Genomic DNA, 18138 nt, shown 5'->3' with positions numbered 1-18138 from the left:
GGGGACAAGCTGTGATTTCTATTGGTGCCATTTTAGGGTATTTACGACTATTTGATCGTTTTTCTAAACGTTTTTCTTAGAGAAAGGGCGACTAAAAAGGTGCAATTTTGGTGTTATGTTTTCCTAACCGTATGGTATTAGTAATATGTTATTTTTTGTTTTGCCTTTTTCATTAAACAGGAAATGTGTTTTTTTTCCCTTTTAATATTTCTCATTTTTTGTAATTATTAAAAACTTTTCACTTATTTTAGATTTCCTTTTATTTCCCTAAGGAGACTTAAACTTGCAATTGTTTCATGCCATCTACAATATACTGCAATACTTCAGTATCTCATTGCAGGGAGGCATTTAGGACATTTAATTGACCATTGGGACTTTTAAATGCTGCCGTTAGATTTGACAGCTGCATTTAAATGGTTAACAGCTTTAATCAAAGTCATCTCTGATTGACAGCTGACAGCCAGCCTCAAAAGATCATAATTACATATGCTATAGGGAAACTTTTTTAACACCATAGTTAAAGAGGACCTATCATGACCTCATATCAGAGGGGCCGACTGCATGGCCCTGCCCACTCCAGTGCTGTCTTTCTTTGTTCATACTCGCCCCCGTTCCCCTATACGGATCTTTTTAGATTTGGCTCACGGTGTTGTTAATGTGTCAAGTAGTCAATCCCAATTGCTCTGCAAATCATTGGTAGTTAGTGGTGGGGACCACCCACTTGACACATTTTCAGCGCCGGGAGACGAATCTAAGAAAAGGTCGGAATGGGGGTGACTATAAACAAAAGTAAGACATTGTCAGAGTCAGTTATGCCGTGTCTAAAAGCTATGTCTCACTGAGAAGAAGACCTAATGGGTCCTCTTTAGAGATGAGCGAGTATACTCGCTAAAGGCAATTGCTCGAGTGAGCATTGCCTTTAGCGAGTATCTCCCCAGCTCGAGACTGAAAGTTCGGGTGCCGGCGCGGGGGAGCGGTGAGTAGCAGCAGTCAGCAGGAGGGAGCAGGGGGGAGAGAGAGATCTCCCTTCCGTTCCGCCCCGCTCTCACCCGCAGCTCAGTGCCCGCTGCCGGCACCCGAACCTTCAGTCTCGAGCGGGCAGGTACTCGCTAAAGGCAATGCTCGCTCGAGCAATTGCCTTTAGCAAGTATACTCGCTCATCTATAGTCCTCTTTAAAAATGTAGGTCATGCAATCGTCACAGTATCTCAAAATTTTTACATGACCTTTAGGAAACTAAAAGTCACTGGCATCTTTGCCTAAATGTAGAAAGCTTAAGTCACACTTACCTGTAAACTGATTTGCCTGCTGAATGCCAACTGAGCCTCTTCTTTGATCCTTATAATCAGGCGGTGGCCTTGTCAAATGCCGGTTTAACTGATCCTGGTTGTTACATTTCTCCTTCAACAGCAAAAACAAAGTTCCATAAGCATCAACTACGATCTACAACTCCTACGGTGTACAATTTTATACGAAACAGTCTAGTATGGAAGAGATGAATTTCTGATGGAACGGATGTGTTAAGGACATTCCAGTTTGCAGTAGAGGCGCCTTATTTGCCCTTTCACCTAAGATTCTGTTCCCACCCGCATTGCAAGGTCCATCACATTTAATGGAAAATAAATTGCAGTGTAGACAGTGCTATTTTTTTCCATCAATATGACTGACACTTTGACAAAACCCAACGGGCCCCAGTAAATGAGATCCATTGGACGACACGAGTGTCCACCACAGTCGAGATCCATTTGTTGTGGTTTTTGTAACTAATGGATAATGGGGAAATTAGGCTGAACTGCATGGGCATATGTCTTTTTTCGGCCTCACATGCTATGTGAACAAAGCCTAAATCTACAAATGGGTTTATCCCACACATGCATTTTTCCTTCTTCACATTCGCAAACCATCCTCTCTCGATCTCAACTCCCTCAGCATAAAATGGGTTGTACCAAGATTGCAAGTTATACCCTATCCATATCTGAAGACGTCCTGCTTCCTCTGTCCTCCTCACTGTGCGGTTACTGCACCCCCGTCGTGAGGAGGAGACAGAATGGAGAGCTGGTTGCACAAGAGCATTAACGCTCAGTTCACTTTCAATGGGACAGCGGAGAAACCCGAGTATGGAGATACCTGCATGCTTGGGCAGCGCTCCCTCCATGCTGATATCACTGCGGGGGAAGAAGCGACCATTTCAGTGACAGGCACAATGGGACTTGGGAGTCCCCTTCTGGAGATTGGCGGGGGCGAAGTCCACACTGTTCAGCAAGTTAAGCCCTACTATGGATAGGGTATAACTTGCAATCTTGGTATAACCCCTTTAATGCTCTCTAGAACATAATCCCATTTCATTTCATACAGAGATCTTTCATCTAAGCAACATATTTTTTCTTACTTTTTGATGGCTAGGAGATTCCTAGGAGAGGTAATCTTTTTCTGATCAGCGGGGTTCCAACTGTCAGAACCCCACTGCTCTCGAGACTGAAGGGGCTATAATCAGAAGCTTTGCTTCCATTCCCTGCACAACTGGTAGCTGGGAGCACTGCTGTACCAAACCAGCACTGTGGCCCCTTTATTCTCAGGATCAGTGGGCCCCACTGATCAGAAAGCAGGGCTTATCCACCTGTGATGAGAAAACGTCTATAAAGAGATTTTACGATGAGTCTTAGAGGGTACAACAAGGTGGGCAGGGCGATCATTTTTAATATGTCCCATCTTGATTTGAACCCTTTGCACTGTGGGTCTTGCATGGGCATCTAATGAGCTAGGTCAATGTCCTGGGTGTTATTAAAAGGGTATTTCTAAGACTGACTGGTGGGGGTCCACCACCGATCTAGAGGACAGCAGTACCGTGTCTCCCTCTGCTCCTCACCACAGACTCACTTGCACCCTCCCCAATGATGTGGAGACTGAATAGAGCTGATGGATAGAGCCAAGTACAAGCACTCAGCTATCTCTGGCAGTCCCATTGAAGATGAATGGAGCGGCACCGTGCTCCATTTGATCTCCACTTTATGGGGAAGGCACAATAAGGAGAAGCGTAGGACACTGGACACCTATTTTTGTAGTTGATGCCCCGTAAGACACCGACCGGTCAGACTTTTATCACTAATCCTATGGATAAGTGATAAAAGTCAATCTTAGGTATTTCCCTTTAAAATAACCCAATTTTATGATCAATCCAACCTGGTAATCAGCTGATTGCTATGCATCAACCTGACAATCAAATGATATTACCACAGGAGGTAGCAGCATGCATTAGATTTTCTGCAGCGGCCTCTACAGGACTAATGTAGTATGACATGGGAGACATTCACATGAATGGGTGACCATGTACAAAATGATTTGGTCAGGTCTGCCAAAGCTATAGCTTTTGGGTTTTCACTGTGGCTAACAGTGTGGGTCCTGAGAGAATCCCCTCCTATGTGACGTCCATAAGCCATAATAGGGGATATGGAATGGGGTTGTCTTATTGATATGACCCCTTTAATCCAAAAATAATTTCTAAATGCATCCTGTAGACTTTCACTTTTCTTGAGTTATCCTTAAATTGTCAAAGTTTTGTTCGCCCATTTATATCTGTTTCTGACAAAGTTTTATCACAACAAAAATGGCGGCATTGGAAATCTACCACTGTGTGACACTCAAAAAGCTGTGCGACACCCCCTATAGGAAGCGTAATGGCTGCCATATTGGTGGTCAGCCAGAGACATAACTAACTGTAATGATATGTTTTGCATTTCAGGATAGAACACTGATGGGCCTATTACCGTTCCAGGTAACATCTGTTGCTGCATCTGTCTTTGCATAATGCTCGTCTTCTCCATCATTTGCTGGTTTAATAACGCTTGCTGGGTGTTGTAACCATTTGGACTTGAACACGAAGCCGCGCTTGAGTTGGTGCCAAGACTGGTAGCGTTACACTGCTGGTCCTGAAAAACAGTAGAAATCAACACTTTAACAATGAGCCCTTGCTAAATAAAGGTTATGGAGCCCCCATTCCCAAAGAATAGCTAGTCATAAATGTATGGCTGCCTCCGGGCAAAGACTCGGTTTGCTTAAAGGCAAGGGACACCTTCTCGGGGGCACAATTTGTTTTACTTAAATTCATGTATTTTGGTCTGACAATCATTTTTACAATAGGATTTAATTAAACATTTGGCACTGCTTGTCTTCTGCAGCTTCTACATGTCACTGTATATAGACACTGCAGACTGAGTCTCTATAGGAGATCCATCAGTGAGGCTGGACTGACAGCTTGGATGTCTTCATCTGTCCTCTTCTGCACATTCATGTCTGCTAATTTAAGACAACAACAGAGAAAGTTTGCTGTGGTCATAAATTAGCTGATAAGAAGGTTGAGGAGAGCAGAGGGAACCTAAATCATCAGTCCAGTCTAACTGATGGAGCGCCTATTAAGGCTTAGTCTGCAGTTTCAACACACAGTGATATGTAGAAGCTGCAGAAGACAAACTGTACATTTTTAAATAACCTCTATCACAAGAATGCTTGAAAGCCCAAAATATATGCATTTAAGTCAAACTTAAATGGGCCCCAAAGGTGTAAACGGCCTTTTACATGGCCAGATAATAAAGCAAGGATATTCATAGGAACATTTGTTTCCTTAATCGTGCGGCCATATGAAGTTGCTGACCTGACGAAAAATCAAAACACTCCCTCATCGGATAATCCCATCCTTCATATGGCAGCAAAAATCATTATTGTTAGCAGCACATCTCCCCATGTAAATGTGGGATGTGCTGCCGACAGCAATGAAACAGTAAGGGGGGCTATCCATCATAATAATGATCTTTTGTCCCGCAAATATCCTGAATCGGCGCGTGCAAAGGTCACAAAATTGGACGCTAGTCATCCTGAACAAATCACATAGTGTCAAATGACCCTTATATGGCCTGCATTTAGATAACATGGCCAAGATAGAGTGCTTTTTTTCCCCTCCGGCCAATACCCAACATATGCCGAAAAACGTACCTCGAGCTAAACTGTTGCACTGAGAGAAGGAAAGAAGCTGCAGCTCCATCCCCCTCCTCCCTCTCCTTCTAATATTTTCTGTCCTATTATTGATGCAATTTTGGTTTTGGGGGTCAAAAAAGGTTCAAAAACACTTCTTAAGTCCCTTTCACACAGATAATGGCTCCGCGAATAGAGGCGAAGCGGATCGGGATCGTTCGGGTCCGCCCGCCTCCATTCACAGTAAACAGATCGTCGTTCATAGATGAACTACTGCCTGTTTAGACTGAGCGATGCAGCAGCAGACCAACCATAATTGTATCACTGATCAGCCATTCACGGCATGCGTGCACATGGCACAGTTATTGTACAAACTGCTCATTCTAACGAGCAATTTGCATAATAATCGTCCCATATAAAAGGGGCTTTACAAATAGACTTCAAGCACTACAGGCCGCCGGTAGGTAAAGATATATCTTCCCCCACTACAAAGTTCTGTATGCCGACGTGTCCTACTAATTTATATTAAAGAACTACTAAGAATAGCTACGCATTAAATCAAATGACTAATTAGCAATTAATTTGTGAGCTGCGGATAGAATATCATAGGTGCGGACATGAAGAGCGAATATTCTTGGACGTCTCATTACGTGAACTTTGCAGGAGCTCTGACTGATTCACGACCTCTGTAGGGTCTACCAATTAGGTGGCCGCTGTGGAAAATGAGGCTATGTGTTATATTTCCCCAAATGGTGAGTTCATATACACAGTGAGCTACAGAAGTCCTGACATATCATGGAATTTTCCTGTTTTCACATTCACAGCTTCAAGTCATTTATTATTTAACCCCCTGTAGACTGAGGAACAATTTACGTAAATGCCTGCATGGATAAAGAAGTGCGAATGCGTCTTTTTCAAAGTGTAGAATTAGGGAAATCTATTTTTAATTACAACTTTGTAAAAAGATAAAATCTGAAATATTGCGGCCCTGATACTGTAGGTGGATACATCCAGTTTTGTGCATTTCTCTTTTCTGGTTGCTGTGTGATAATAGTGCATTAGTCACAACTCGGGACCGCCATCTTATTCACTCAACACTCAGCAACACACTTTACAACCTGAACTCCCGATAGTTTTATTTCCACCACAGTAACGGTTTACAGCACTTCACATTGAACATTAAACTGATACATAAATAAATCCTGTGCGTCTGGCCACTAACTATACATACGTAGACTATACATAATCTTTGTTTCTCACTAATAGGCCCAAATGAGCCTCGTGTGGCACAGAGTGTTAAGGCACCAGAAATGCGGTCCTAAGCTCTCGCTCATGACCTGAAGGTTGCACGACCTGAAGGATGCAGGTTCAATCCCTGTGTGGTTCAGGTAGCTGGCTCAAGGTTGACTCAGTCTTCCATCCTTGCAAAGTCGGTAAAATGAGTCCGCAGCTGGGACAGGTAAAGAGATGACTGGGGTAGGCAAAGGCAAACCACCCCACAATGTGACATTACCCAAGGTGTCAGTCATAACTCTGTGCTTGCACCAGGGGACTTTACCTAATGCCTAACCATAAGACAGTTCATCTCAATACAATCACAGTCCATACCTAACAGTACTTAGAGCATTCTAGGTGCTCCAGTCCCAGGAGCTCACAAGGTAACTAGAAGTGGCACTTCAACCCATTAGCAAAACCTCACAGGTGCCTCATGTTTAATGAGTAGGGGTACCCTTTCGCTTCTAGAGTAACAGACTCTCCCTCAGCTCTCTAATTTCAATATCCGATAATGGATTACCATATCACTAGAAGTAATGTTTTGCTAAGTGAATGATTTAGGGTGATTTAACATCAACGATTTAACATCAACAACAAAAGCCAATCCACACGAAAATTTAATGCAGAATTTGTTGCAGATTTTATGCAGAATTTCATATTGCATTGGTCAATTATGAAATTCCGCATTCAAAATCTGCAACATGTCATAAATGTAGAAAACATTGTGGAAGGTAATTGTATGTATGCGTTTTTCATGTAATCCCATAGAAATACATGGTGAAAATTCCAGTAGTGCATTTTACCACCGCAGAAATTCCACCACTTGTGAGACCAACCTTAGGGTGGGCTCACACATAATATAAAAACCTGGTGCAATCAAATCTGTATCATACAGGCGTGGATTACATGCAGATTTTGATGTGGATTTGTCACGGAATTGGTGCAGATTGCACCCTTTGCATTGCAAAAAGCAGAATCCACAGCATTTCTGTACACAGATCCGTATGTAAGACATAACATTTTTATGCCACGTGTAAATCCACCCCTATGGCACTGCAGGAGACTAGATAGGCAGGCTCTAACCCTACTTGAATGGGACAAAGCTGCAATACTGAGTGCAGCTGCTACGAAAAGTGCAGTGTGTGCAAGCCAGTGTAAACAATGAAAAGGCTGTGGTGCTCGCAGGAGTGTCGTGACCCCTTCAAACTGCTGCTCGGCAGGGTACAGAGTTAGTCCCAACACATCTAATATTGATGGATAACCCCCTTATAAATATTAAATAGTGACATACATTGCATGCTTCCTCTACTCTGGGAGAAACTTTTTTTCATATTTCCTTTACTTTAGGAGAAACTTTTTACTTTGCTCATTGTACACTATACAGTCAACATCCAATATCTGCACAGCATTAGAGGCACTGATGGCCATCAAACTTTCTCCACGGCCACCACTGCTAATGTCAGCTGTCTGACGAAAAGTAGGGATGAGAGATTAGTGGAATAATCGGTTTGTGTTGGTATTAGGACGATTTCATGAAAATTATTGTCAATCGGGACAGTCGATTCTGACTACCATAAAAGTCAATGGGAGTAGAAATCAAGTTCACAAATTTGCAGAAGATCCCCAATGCAGCCAAAGTCCCACAAATTGCATGGGAATACAGTCACACATCTGGGGAATACTGTGCTCCTCCCAAAAATTGGTCAGATAGTGTACAGTGGTCAATCGTAGCACAGAGGTGTCACTGAAAACAAAAGGAGGCCCACAAAGGGTCTTTTAGAACAAAATTTGTGCTGAGGAAGACAGCAGGTGTGTTGCTTTTCACAAGGACAAATTCTGCCAGGTGAACACCCAAGCACGGACCTGCTTCAAGGAACAGCTGTAGTGCTACCAAAAATTTCACTACATAAAACAGCAGGTGCGCTGCTTTTTAAAAAAGCAATGTCATACAGTTTGCAAAGCACAAATTCTTCGCGTTGAACAGAACAGCCAAGCACGGGCCTTCTCCAAGATAAAGCTCTAGCACTACAACTGTTTCTTGTGCTTTACAACATTTTCTATTTGGGAGAAGGAAGAGGAAATATGGCGGAAGCAGTAAAAGGAGACCAGCAGCAGCAACAGTATCTTGAGGGCAGAGTGTGCTCCTCGTGGAGACATGAGAGCAGTAGCTCCGTATTTACATATTTTTATTTAGGAGGAGGAAACATGGTGGATGTAGGAGAAGGAGAACAGCAGCAGTTCCAGCAGCAGCTCCTTGGGACACAGTGTGGTCTCTGGTATAAATCTCTGCTTAGTCATATATGAGTAAAAATTGCCAGCATGCTAACTAATCAGTGGAATCTGCCACAGGGGTACAGAAGTCAAGAGAAATCCACACCTGCTTTATTTTTATAAATGTCAGGAAAGCCACATTGTCTGTAGACAGGCGGAGGAGTCTGTCAGTTATCACACCCCTAGATGTGCTGAGCACCCTAATAGTTCACTGGCCGTGGGTCAGGCAAGCACCTTTAAAGTATGTTGTGCAAACTCTGGCCACTTCTCCAGCTTAGACACTCAGAAGTCAAAGGGGCCAACGCCAAGTCTGAGTACATCCACAAGGAAGCTGACATATACTCTTGGACCATCATAGATAAGTGGTACCTGTTACTGTCAGTCCTACCCTGTGGTTTTGCTGCAGGCTGCGAAGGGCTGAAAAGCTATGCCTCACCTCTGTTAGACTTCCCCTGCCACCAGTGGTGGTGCTGTGGCAGCTTCCTGCTCGTTCACCATGAGTTGCAGAGTTGCGATCTACTATGGATGCATCCCACAGCCATGGGGAAATACTGTGCTCAAGCTGCTTAATAATCCGTCCTAATAGTGCCAGAATTTCAGGTCCCTCTCCACTGCCGGAATGAGATTTGTCATTGTGGCTTTGTCATGCCAGACAAATCTAATTTCCTTCTATGACAGAATCACCGACTGGGTTGATCAAGAAAATGTAGTAGATATAGTGTATCTTGACTTTAGTAAAGCATTTGACAAAGTATCTTATACCGTACTTATTGAGAAAATGACCAAATATGGGATTGCCAAGGCAACTGTTACTTAAAGAGCGGTCATACACGAAGAGTAGTCATAAATAGCTGCACATCCAATTGGAAGAATGTGGCAAGTGGGGTACCACAAGGCTCTGTCCTGGGCCCAGTGTTGTTCAACATTTGAGGGGAGCTGATCAAATCTGCCGACGACACAAAGCTAGAGAGAGAGCTCTTAAAAGATCTAGAAAAGCTTGAACAGTGGGCGGTGACTTATGAGGACTAATCCCTGCCCCCCAAGTGATGCCACAACAGCCATCTTGGCCCATAGATTTGAGTGGTGTGTGTGGCAGCAGCAGAAGCTGCTTCACAGAGGCAGAGACAGATTCCAGACCAATGTGGGCAGAAGCAGTATGACAGTTGTATGCAGGGCTGTGGTGCATTTGTGCCTATCCCGAGGGGCTGGGATATAGAACTAGGTTAGGAGATGGTGGGAAAAATATTGCATGTCGGCTGGAGCGTTTCTTTAACCATCCAAAAGTACCTTCTGTGTACAAGCCTATTTTATATCTTCTATACTAATTTGCAGGTTTTTACATAAAGATTCCCCTGTTTTGGCGAAACATTATTAAAGCCTCCACTTTGGTGTTCAAACATTCTGGGATATTTATTTGTGCAGTCACTTGGCTTTTATTCAGGTCTGACACATAGTTAGACTTTTCTTCACATGTAACAAATTATGTCAGTCTGCATGCTGAATCCTTTATCCTTCGTGCTTGAGAACTATGCTGGGAGGCAAATCACTCCCCGTCCCGACGTCATCAGGTGCTGCAATCTACGCCTGGGGTAAAAACAACACTACCTACCACGAATGCCATCTATTTAAGGCGAAAACCTAGAATGACCCATAGAGTAGAGGCAGACGTAGACAGATACCTTGTATGTCGTAAGCCATTTATTCAGATTCTGCAATATGCAAATGATTTTAGCAGAACGTGACTGTTATGGGGCCAATTGTAGGAAGGAGGCCCAAAATAAGGTTGCCACCTCCTTCTTTTCCTCCAAATTGGCAAATAAGGGAGGAAGAAAGCAGCACAAGTAAAATGAAACAGGTAGGAGGAGTAACAAGCCCATTCTGTTCTTGCTAAAAATGGTCACTCTCCAAATCCCATTAACTTCCACCATTGTCTCTAGTCTTTCCTGTAAGCATCTAGAGGTCTACAAGTAGGTGCACAGAGAGGCAGGACTGGTTGGATTGAAGCAGGTGGTGGTGTTCTATATGGTGCAGGGGTGACAGGCGGAGGCGGCACATTTTGTAAAAGTCGAATTTTGCTAAACAAAGTGAAATTATAGGTCACTCCATGGGAGGTCATGAATATGTTTAACGATATGTAAATGTAACCAAACTTTACTTTACAGATATCCATACGATCTTCTCTATCCCCCCCCCACGCATGCGGGTTCATTGCACTGTAGGTGTCGGGGTACATCTCCTTCATTTCCCTTCCCTCGGTGTCTCTTGCCACCATGTCCGTTACACATAAGTGGATTACTTCGGTGGGACAAGACCCTTCATACTTGTACTTACATCCATCATCAATAACCACTGTCATCATTGTACTCCGTATTACTGAAGGTTCACGGTATGTCAAGCCCGCGGCCTAATGCACCGTAGATGCCAGAGCACGGCACTAAATTTAGGAGCTCCGTGTGACTGCGGGATCACAAACACCGTAAGTCCGAATATCATCTTGAGTAAATGTAATGTCACGTGAATATCTCTAAAGTCCCCCGTCACACCGTTCTACACTTTACATCATATCAATGAACATATTATGTCAGGTGAACATCCTATAACTTCCCACTGGGTAAACATCATATAACTCCTATTAGCTTCCTAAACACAAAGCTTCCCACTGCGTCATCCCAGTTTTTGCATTCCCCGTATCACAGCTCCTGGGGGAATACTCCCTCAGTTGTCCACCATTGTCACTGTCCCTAGTGTGCGCACACAAAACTTATTGAACCGCACTTACATTTCTTACAATTACAAGTCTGCAGTGCCGTCATCTTATTTGGGGACCATGCCCCCAGCCTCTTTTTTCCTCAGATGGTCATGTGATCTCACTTTTGACCAGCTCAGATCTACTTGGGGTTATGGTTTCATTCTAGCCAAATTCTCAGTTTGTGTGATGCTGTTGCATGAATCCACAGAATCTGCCAAGAAGAGGATACAGACACTCCTATGATAGTTACTGATGGTGATCACACAGCTCCTGTCACACAGGTATAATAAAGGAAATCACAGCTCATCCTCCTGACTGTATATTTATGGTCTGTAGGGTAACTTGGGTGACTATGGAAGGAATAATAATTAAACTGTCCGCCCAGCAGCTAGGCTGATACATCATGGCATTGGTTTGAAAGTGGAAGTACAAAACGTCAACCTCAAGATGGTGCCCGATAAGCAGCAGACAGGAGGCTGCACTGCATGGAAATAGATAAAATAGACAGAGAAGACCTCCAGAATATGACAGGCAATTAGATGAGGGGGCGGGGATGGAAAAATGTGTTTTTGTCGGAGTGGCCCTTTAACCCTATTTTGGCCATAAGGATTTTCATCTCCAGTTTTCAAAAACCATAACGGTTTTATTTTTCTGTCAACATGGCCCCATAAGGGCTTGTCTTTGCTTGACAAACTGCCGTTTTTATTGGTACCATCTTTTAGTGCATATAATGTACCAGAAAATTTTTATTAATTTTTTTGTAGGGCAGGGAGAAAAAACAACAATTATGTCTTTTTTTTTTGCAGCATAAGGGCTTATTCAGACGCCCGTATATCGGCCGGGTGCACTGAGCTCCCGCCCCCGTCCCGCCCCCCTCCCATTGTAAATAGTTGCGAGGGGCGTAGAGGGGGCGGGAGCTCAGTGCACTGCTCCTGGCTCTTCCAGCCTCCTCCCCCTGCAGAGAGGGACACCATATATCGGCCGGGCGTGAAAACCTGGCCGATATACGGTCGTCTAAAGCCGCCCTAAATGATACGATACATTTTTTCTGCGGGTTGGTTCAACTACGAAGATACCAAAATTTTAATTTTTTTTAAAGGTTTTCCACATTTGCATAATAGAAAAAACTTTTTTTTGCGTGGCTGCTTTCAAAGTTCTATAATACTTTTATTTTTCCGTGGATGTGGCTCTGTGAGGGCTTGTTTTTTTGTGTGACGACCTGTAGTTTTATTTTTTTGTAAAATAGCTTTTGCAGAGTTCAATTTATTGCACAGGTCTTAATGGATATGATTATACCAAATATGTGGGGGAAGGGCTATACAAAGTGGGGAAAGTGCGCAATTTTTTTTAGTACGTTCTTTTTTTACGCTAATCTTTATAATGTTCCTATAAGGGACATAAAGCAGAAAAGCTCTGATCACTATGTACTTTTGTACTGCAATACATTATCACTCAGAATAGCGATCACAGGCCATGGCAGGCCCAGACACCAGTGTCTGGCATTCGGTTATCATTGCAACCCATTACATAGCAAAGGGACGATGACATCATAGAGGGAGCACGCCCCTCCTGTGATCCCTTTACATTCTGCGATCTACATTGATCATAGCATACAAGGGATTAACGGCGGGGATCGGTGTTCTCACTGATCCCCGCTGTCGCAGCGGGAGACTAGCTGACAGCTCCTCCTGCTGCAGAATGGCATGGGCTTGTCAGTCTGTGCCATCCACAGGATGTATGTTTACATCCTATTGCATTTACTACCACTCTGCCAGGACATAAACCTACATCCTGTGGCATTAAGGGGTTCTCTGGGACACTTACTGTTGATGACCTATATGCAGGATAGGTCATCAATAGTTGATCCGTCACTTGGGATCTTCGATGATCGCTCATTCCCGGGCCCGCTGTCAGTGCAGACAGCAATGGAAGCAGATAGCACAATCAACATTGCAATTGCAAACACAACTCCCTCTGAATTCATTGAGATCTGTGCCTGTAGTACCAAAGAGGTCCACTGCAAAACGGACAGTGCTATCTGCTTGCAGCGCAGTGAGCAATAACAGTAGCCTCGAAAAACAGCTGATCAGCTGGAATCCCAAGCAATAGACCCCAGTTGATCAGCTATTGATGACCTATCCTGAGTATAGGTCATCAATAATAAAAGTCCCAGAAACCCCCTTTAACACATCAAAAAGCATTGAAAAGCTATTGAAAGGGGAAGAAAAAGTTCTGTTTCGCAGTATATTTAATACATTGAGTGTCAAGTTAAACTTTGCTACATCTGTAGGTACGGGGGGCCCTGTTACAGAATTAGCATTGGGGCCCAGGAGCTTCAAGGGATGTCCTTGGCTAGACCGTGACTGTGAAACATATGACTATTTCTAGTAAAATCCATTCTGTTTCTGCAGCTACGGTCGCTGTTTTCGCTCGCTGTTAAAATTCTGGGAAAAAAAAAAATTAACAGTTTTCCTGCAAAAACACAATCATAAAACGCTTTAGTATAAACTTGTCAGGTATCAAGAAATGTGGGGTCTGGAATTCCATCCCTGTTCCTTGGGAAAGCGAGCTTAGCCGTAGAGCGAGGCTGTGCTATCCTTGGCAGCGCTGTGTATGGCACATACATTCATAGGATTAGATGAGTTTCATGCTTAATGCCGTCAAGCTGTGGTTATGGCAAAGATGTTTGGAAATTATTATAAGTAAGCTTATCTGTACGGGCGCCAAAAATCACGAAATGGAAGGTCAAGAAGATATACAGCTTTCTATTGTTCAGGGGAAAACATCGATTATTAAAGGGAGATTTATTAAAATGGTAATGTGCAAAAGTATGAGATTGCCAAAAAGGAAACGTATAGACGGTATATAATATGTGCGCGCTACACGAAGTTTGGAATCTGGATGACCGGCTGCACATGGCAGCACCTACTAAGGAGAGGCCTGCAGAAGTGTTTATTAAATGCGCACTTATCCTAGTTGCCAGCACTTCCTAGTAAATGCTGGGCTGTTCTGTGAACCAGATCAAAAAGGAGGTGGGGTTTATGCTAATTTACTGCCTCGAATGGGCGGTGCTTATGCAACCCCCGTTTTTGTTTCAAATGTTTGTAAATACTGTGATACAGTGAGGGAACCTTTCATGATCCATAAACTTTGGGGCTCAAAAAGTCAGGGAATAGGGAGTCCACAGAGCGGTCTTTCCTAATAATCGGGTGCCCCGATCCTGTGCCGTACCTCCGTGAAGTTGCCATTCACATACAGTAGGACACTTTTCAACCAGCTATGTGAGGGTGCTTGCCCATTGACCTTGATGGAAGAGTGCAAGCACCGAGCAGGCTGAAAAAAGTCGCGTTGTGTGTGAGTGGCAACTTCGCAGTGGGGATTTGATCACTGGGACCCCAATGATCCCAAGAGGTTCCGGTGGTCCCCACATGAACTGAGCAGAGAACGTCCATGCGCTTGATTCATATCAACGACTACGCTACATGTCAGCGACAGCACTAGAAACTGCCGAGTACGAGTGCTTGGCAATCTCTGGCGCGGTCATTGAAATTGGTGTGCTGGCAAGCATTTACGTCCTCGGCTCCATTCATGCGGGAACCGCTGGGGTCCCCGTTTACAGGATCGGTGGTGTTCCCAGCAGCCACACCCCCACAAATCATAAAGCTATCCCTCATCCTGTGCCCAGGGGATAACTTTAGTTTTTGGTACAACCCCTTTAAAAGCAACCGATCACCAAAAAACATACTTAGAAGTTTTACTCAAAGCTCAGCTGGAACGGCTGGTTTTTTGCACGGCAAACTGTAATTTTTACTGGTACAATTTCTGGAATACATAAAATGTATTGTAAAACTTACTCATTTTTATGGAGGGCAGGGAGAGAAAACACATCAATTTTGCCATTGTTTTTTTCTTTTTTTACAGTGTTAATCATACTGTAGCACTGGGTTGGAGCCTCAGCAGCCGCAGGTCTGGAGAGTGTCAGGAAAGAGCCAGGAGTCAGCAATGAAAGCTCTCGGTTTGCAGTACAGATAGATAGGTGGGTAACGTAGTCAGAAAGGAAGTCAGAAGTCAGCAACGGGAAGTCTCAGTTTGCAGTACAGATGGATGAAGCGGGTAGCGTAGTCAGAAGAAAAGCCAGGGGTCGGCAATGGGAGGTCTCGGTTTACAATACAGATGGATGAAGTGGGTAACGTAGTCAGAAGGGAAGCCAGAAGTCAGTATCAGGAGATCTTGTAGCAATAGCAGAGGAGCAGGCAGAAGTGGAGCTTGATCAAACAATGCTGTGGAGCAGAATAATTAGGTGCTAGTGCAATGGCAGGGTCAGACTTTTATAATGAGCCCAATCCGAAACAGAGGTGGGGTCAGGACCAGGAGGCAGGAACTAGATAACTGGCATCGTGGAACGAGGCTGAGAGTCATGCAAGGGAACTGTCCACAGCCTAGATGGCTCAGTAGTGAGAGCTACCGACTGGAGCGGTTTGATTTCTGACACATACTTAAGCTTAAATGACATGACATGACACATTTTTTGATGATATTTTTTGATAATTATGGTGATACCAAAATTATTTTTTAGGTTTTTTTCACTTTTGCAAAATAGAACCCCTTTTTAAAAAACTATTTCTTTGCATTGAAAGTCCCATAATGTTCTTTTTTTTTCTATGGTTGGAGATCTATGAAGGCTTGTTTTTTGTGTGACAAGCTGTAGTCGTTATTGCTTCCATATTGGGGTACATATGAATCACCAACAGTGAGGTGGAGATTGAACAGAGAGTTGCACATGTACGGTGCCCTCTATTCATCATCTTTAGTGGGACTACCGGAGGGAGCTGAATGCTTGTAGTCGGTTATTTCTCTCAGCTCAACTGAAATAAAGGAAGCTATTGGGTACTAGTATAGTATGTCTCCACAGGAAGACATGGGTTGGCCGGGCTGAGCTACAGGTAATGCCTAGGTCACACCCACAGCTTCCGATTGGCTCCCGCAAACACACTTTCACAGATTCCCACGCCCACACATCTCGTACACGTTCCCCCATACACACATGCACCAGCTATCCGCCTGACAGCTCACACATCTCCGCTTCCCCTGTCCTCCGCTGGCCTCGCTCTCACTGTCCATGCCACACCCCCCTCTCCGGGCAGCATATCTCCTGTCCTCTTCCCGCATACCGCTCCCACCGTCCATGCCATGCCCCCCTCTCCTGGCTGTAGTCTCCTCTCCCTGCCGCACAGATGTCCTGTCCACAAGGGATGCTCTGCAGATCACACAGGTCCTAGGGAAAGGTACTCAGGTTGGAGCTTGCTTGGACGTGGGCAGCGGAAATCTGTGAAAGCGTGTGTGCGCGGGATCCAATTGGCAGCTGTAGGCATGGCCTGAGCATTACCTGTAGCTCAGCCCAGCTAACCCATGTCTTCCAGTGGAGACATACTACACTACCGGGTTTCCCTGAAAATAAGACACTGTCTTATATTAAATTTTGACCCAAAAGAGGCACAGTGTCTTATTTTAAGAGGGTGGGCGTATACTCACCTCGCAGCCGGCATCTGTGTTCTCCACGATGATCCCCCCGGGTGCTGTGAAAGGCTACTGTGTAATCCTCTCTGCTGTTGGAGGATTCTCTCTCTGGTAAATAGGAATTTGAATTCCCCCTGCTTCAGCAAGTGATCATTGTGAGTGGATCAAATGCCAGCCACTCACAGCCAGCGCTCGGTGAACCAATCACAGCCATTCAGTGGCTGTGAATGATCGAGCACCGGCTGTGATTGGCTGACTCTCGATCCAATCACAGCGCTCACTTGCTGGAGGCGGGGAATTCAAACTTAAGTGTTTTGCAGAAGACTGAATAGAATTATAGCCTTTCTCTACATCGTATGATCATTTGGTCTTCTCATATGGTGGGGGAGCCAAAAGAAATTCCGCACAGGGAGGCATTTAACCTAAGGCAGGCCTTGGTTTCAGGGGCTTTCAAATGAATGGGCTGTTGGTCTCAGTGCATACAACTGCACCTCTCATCTCTATAAGAATGCCGGAAATAGCTTGTACTTGACTATCTCCAGCAGTCCCCACCTATTGACATGAATGGACTGGCGGTCTGGTTTGGCATTACTGCTCCACTTATCTCTGTGAGACTGCAGTCACATGAATGGAGCAGTAGCATGCACGCGTGACCATCACTCCATTCATTTGGGGGCACTCAGGACCCTTATTCTTGTGATTGGTCAAGATATTCAGCTGTTTTATCTCAATCATATACTTATTATGTACTGCATCAGTCAAACCAATGGAACCTCCATGGATCACAAGAATGGGGTCCTAATGCACCTAAATGAATGGACTAATTGTCTCATATGGCCCCTAACACTCCACTCATCACTATAGGACTGCCAGAAATAACCTGTACTTGGCTATCTCTGGCAGTCCCATCCCATTGACTCAAAATGAATGGTGGCTTGCACACGTTATCACCACTTCATTCATTCAGGGACACTCAGGAGCCTTGTTCTTGTGATAGGTCAGGGTCCCAGCTGTTCTACCCCCACAATCATATATTTATCCTCTCTGCTACCTATAAGGCCTGTCCATTTAAAATAACATATCCTATATACACTGGAGGTTTCTGTCCTCTCTACTCCTTCCTAAGCTTGCCTTAGAACACCTGGATAGATTTTGACAGGTGTGCTGCATCAGCCAAACCACTGGAACCCCTACGGATCACAAGAATGGGAGCCCCAATGTCCTCAAATGAATGGACTAGTTGTCTCGCATGGCCACTACCACTCTACTTATCACTATTGGACTGCCAGAAATAGCTTGTACTTGGCTATCTATGGCAGCCCCATCTCATTGACATAGAGGGGTAGAATGCATGTGTGACCA

General features: G+C 44.3%; 1 protein-coding gene across 1 annotated transcript in view; it reads right to left on the bottom strand.

The window, feature by feature from the left end:
- Nucleotides 1-18138, bottom strand: part of MAML2 (mastermind like transcriptional coactivator 2) — a 148345-nt gene that overhangs the window by 11732 nt on the left and 118475 nt on the right. The window contains exons 4-5 of the mRNA XM_066586622.1: nt 3764-3925; nt 1289-1400 (exon numbers count right to left, since the gene is read on the bottom strand). Of these exons, the coding sequence (XP_066442719.1) occupies nt 1289-1400; nt 3764-3925 (274 nt within the window). The remainder of the gene's footprint in view (nt 1-1288; nt 1401-3763; nt 3926-18138) is intronic.

Source organism: Eleutherodactylus coqui, chromosome 1, assembly GCF_035609145.1.
Source record: "Eleutherodactylus coqui strain aEleCoq1 chromosome 1, aEleCoq1.hap1, whole genome shotgun sequence".
Classification (NCBI taxonomy): Eukaryota; Metazoa; Chordata; class Amphibia; order Anura; family Eleutherodactylidae; genus Eleutherodactylus; species Eleutherodactylus coqui.
This window is presented reverse-complemented; position numbering and strand designations above follow the sequence as displayed.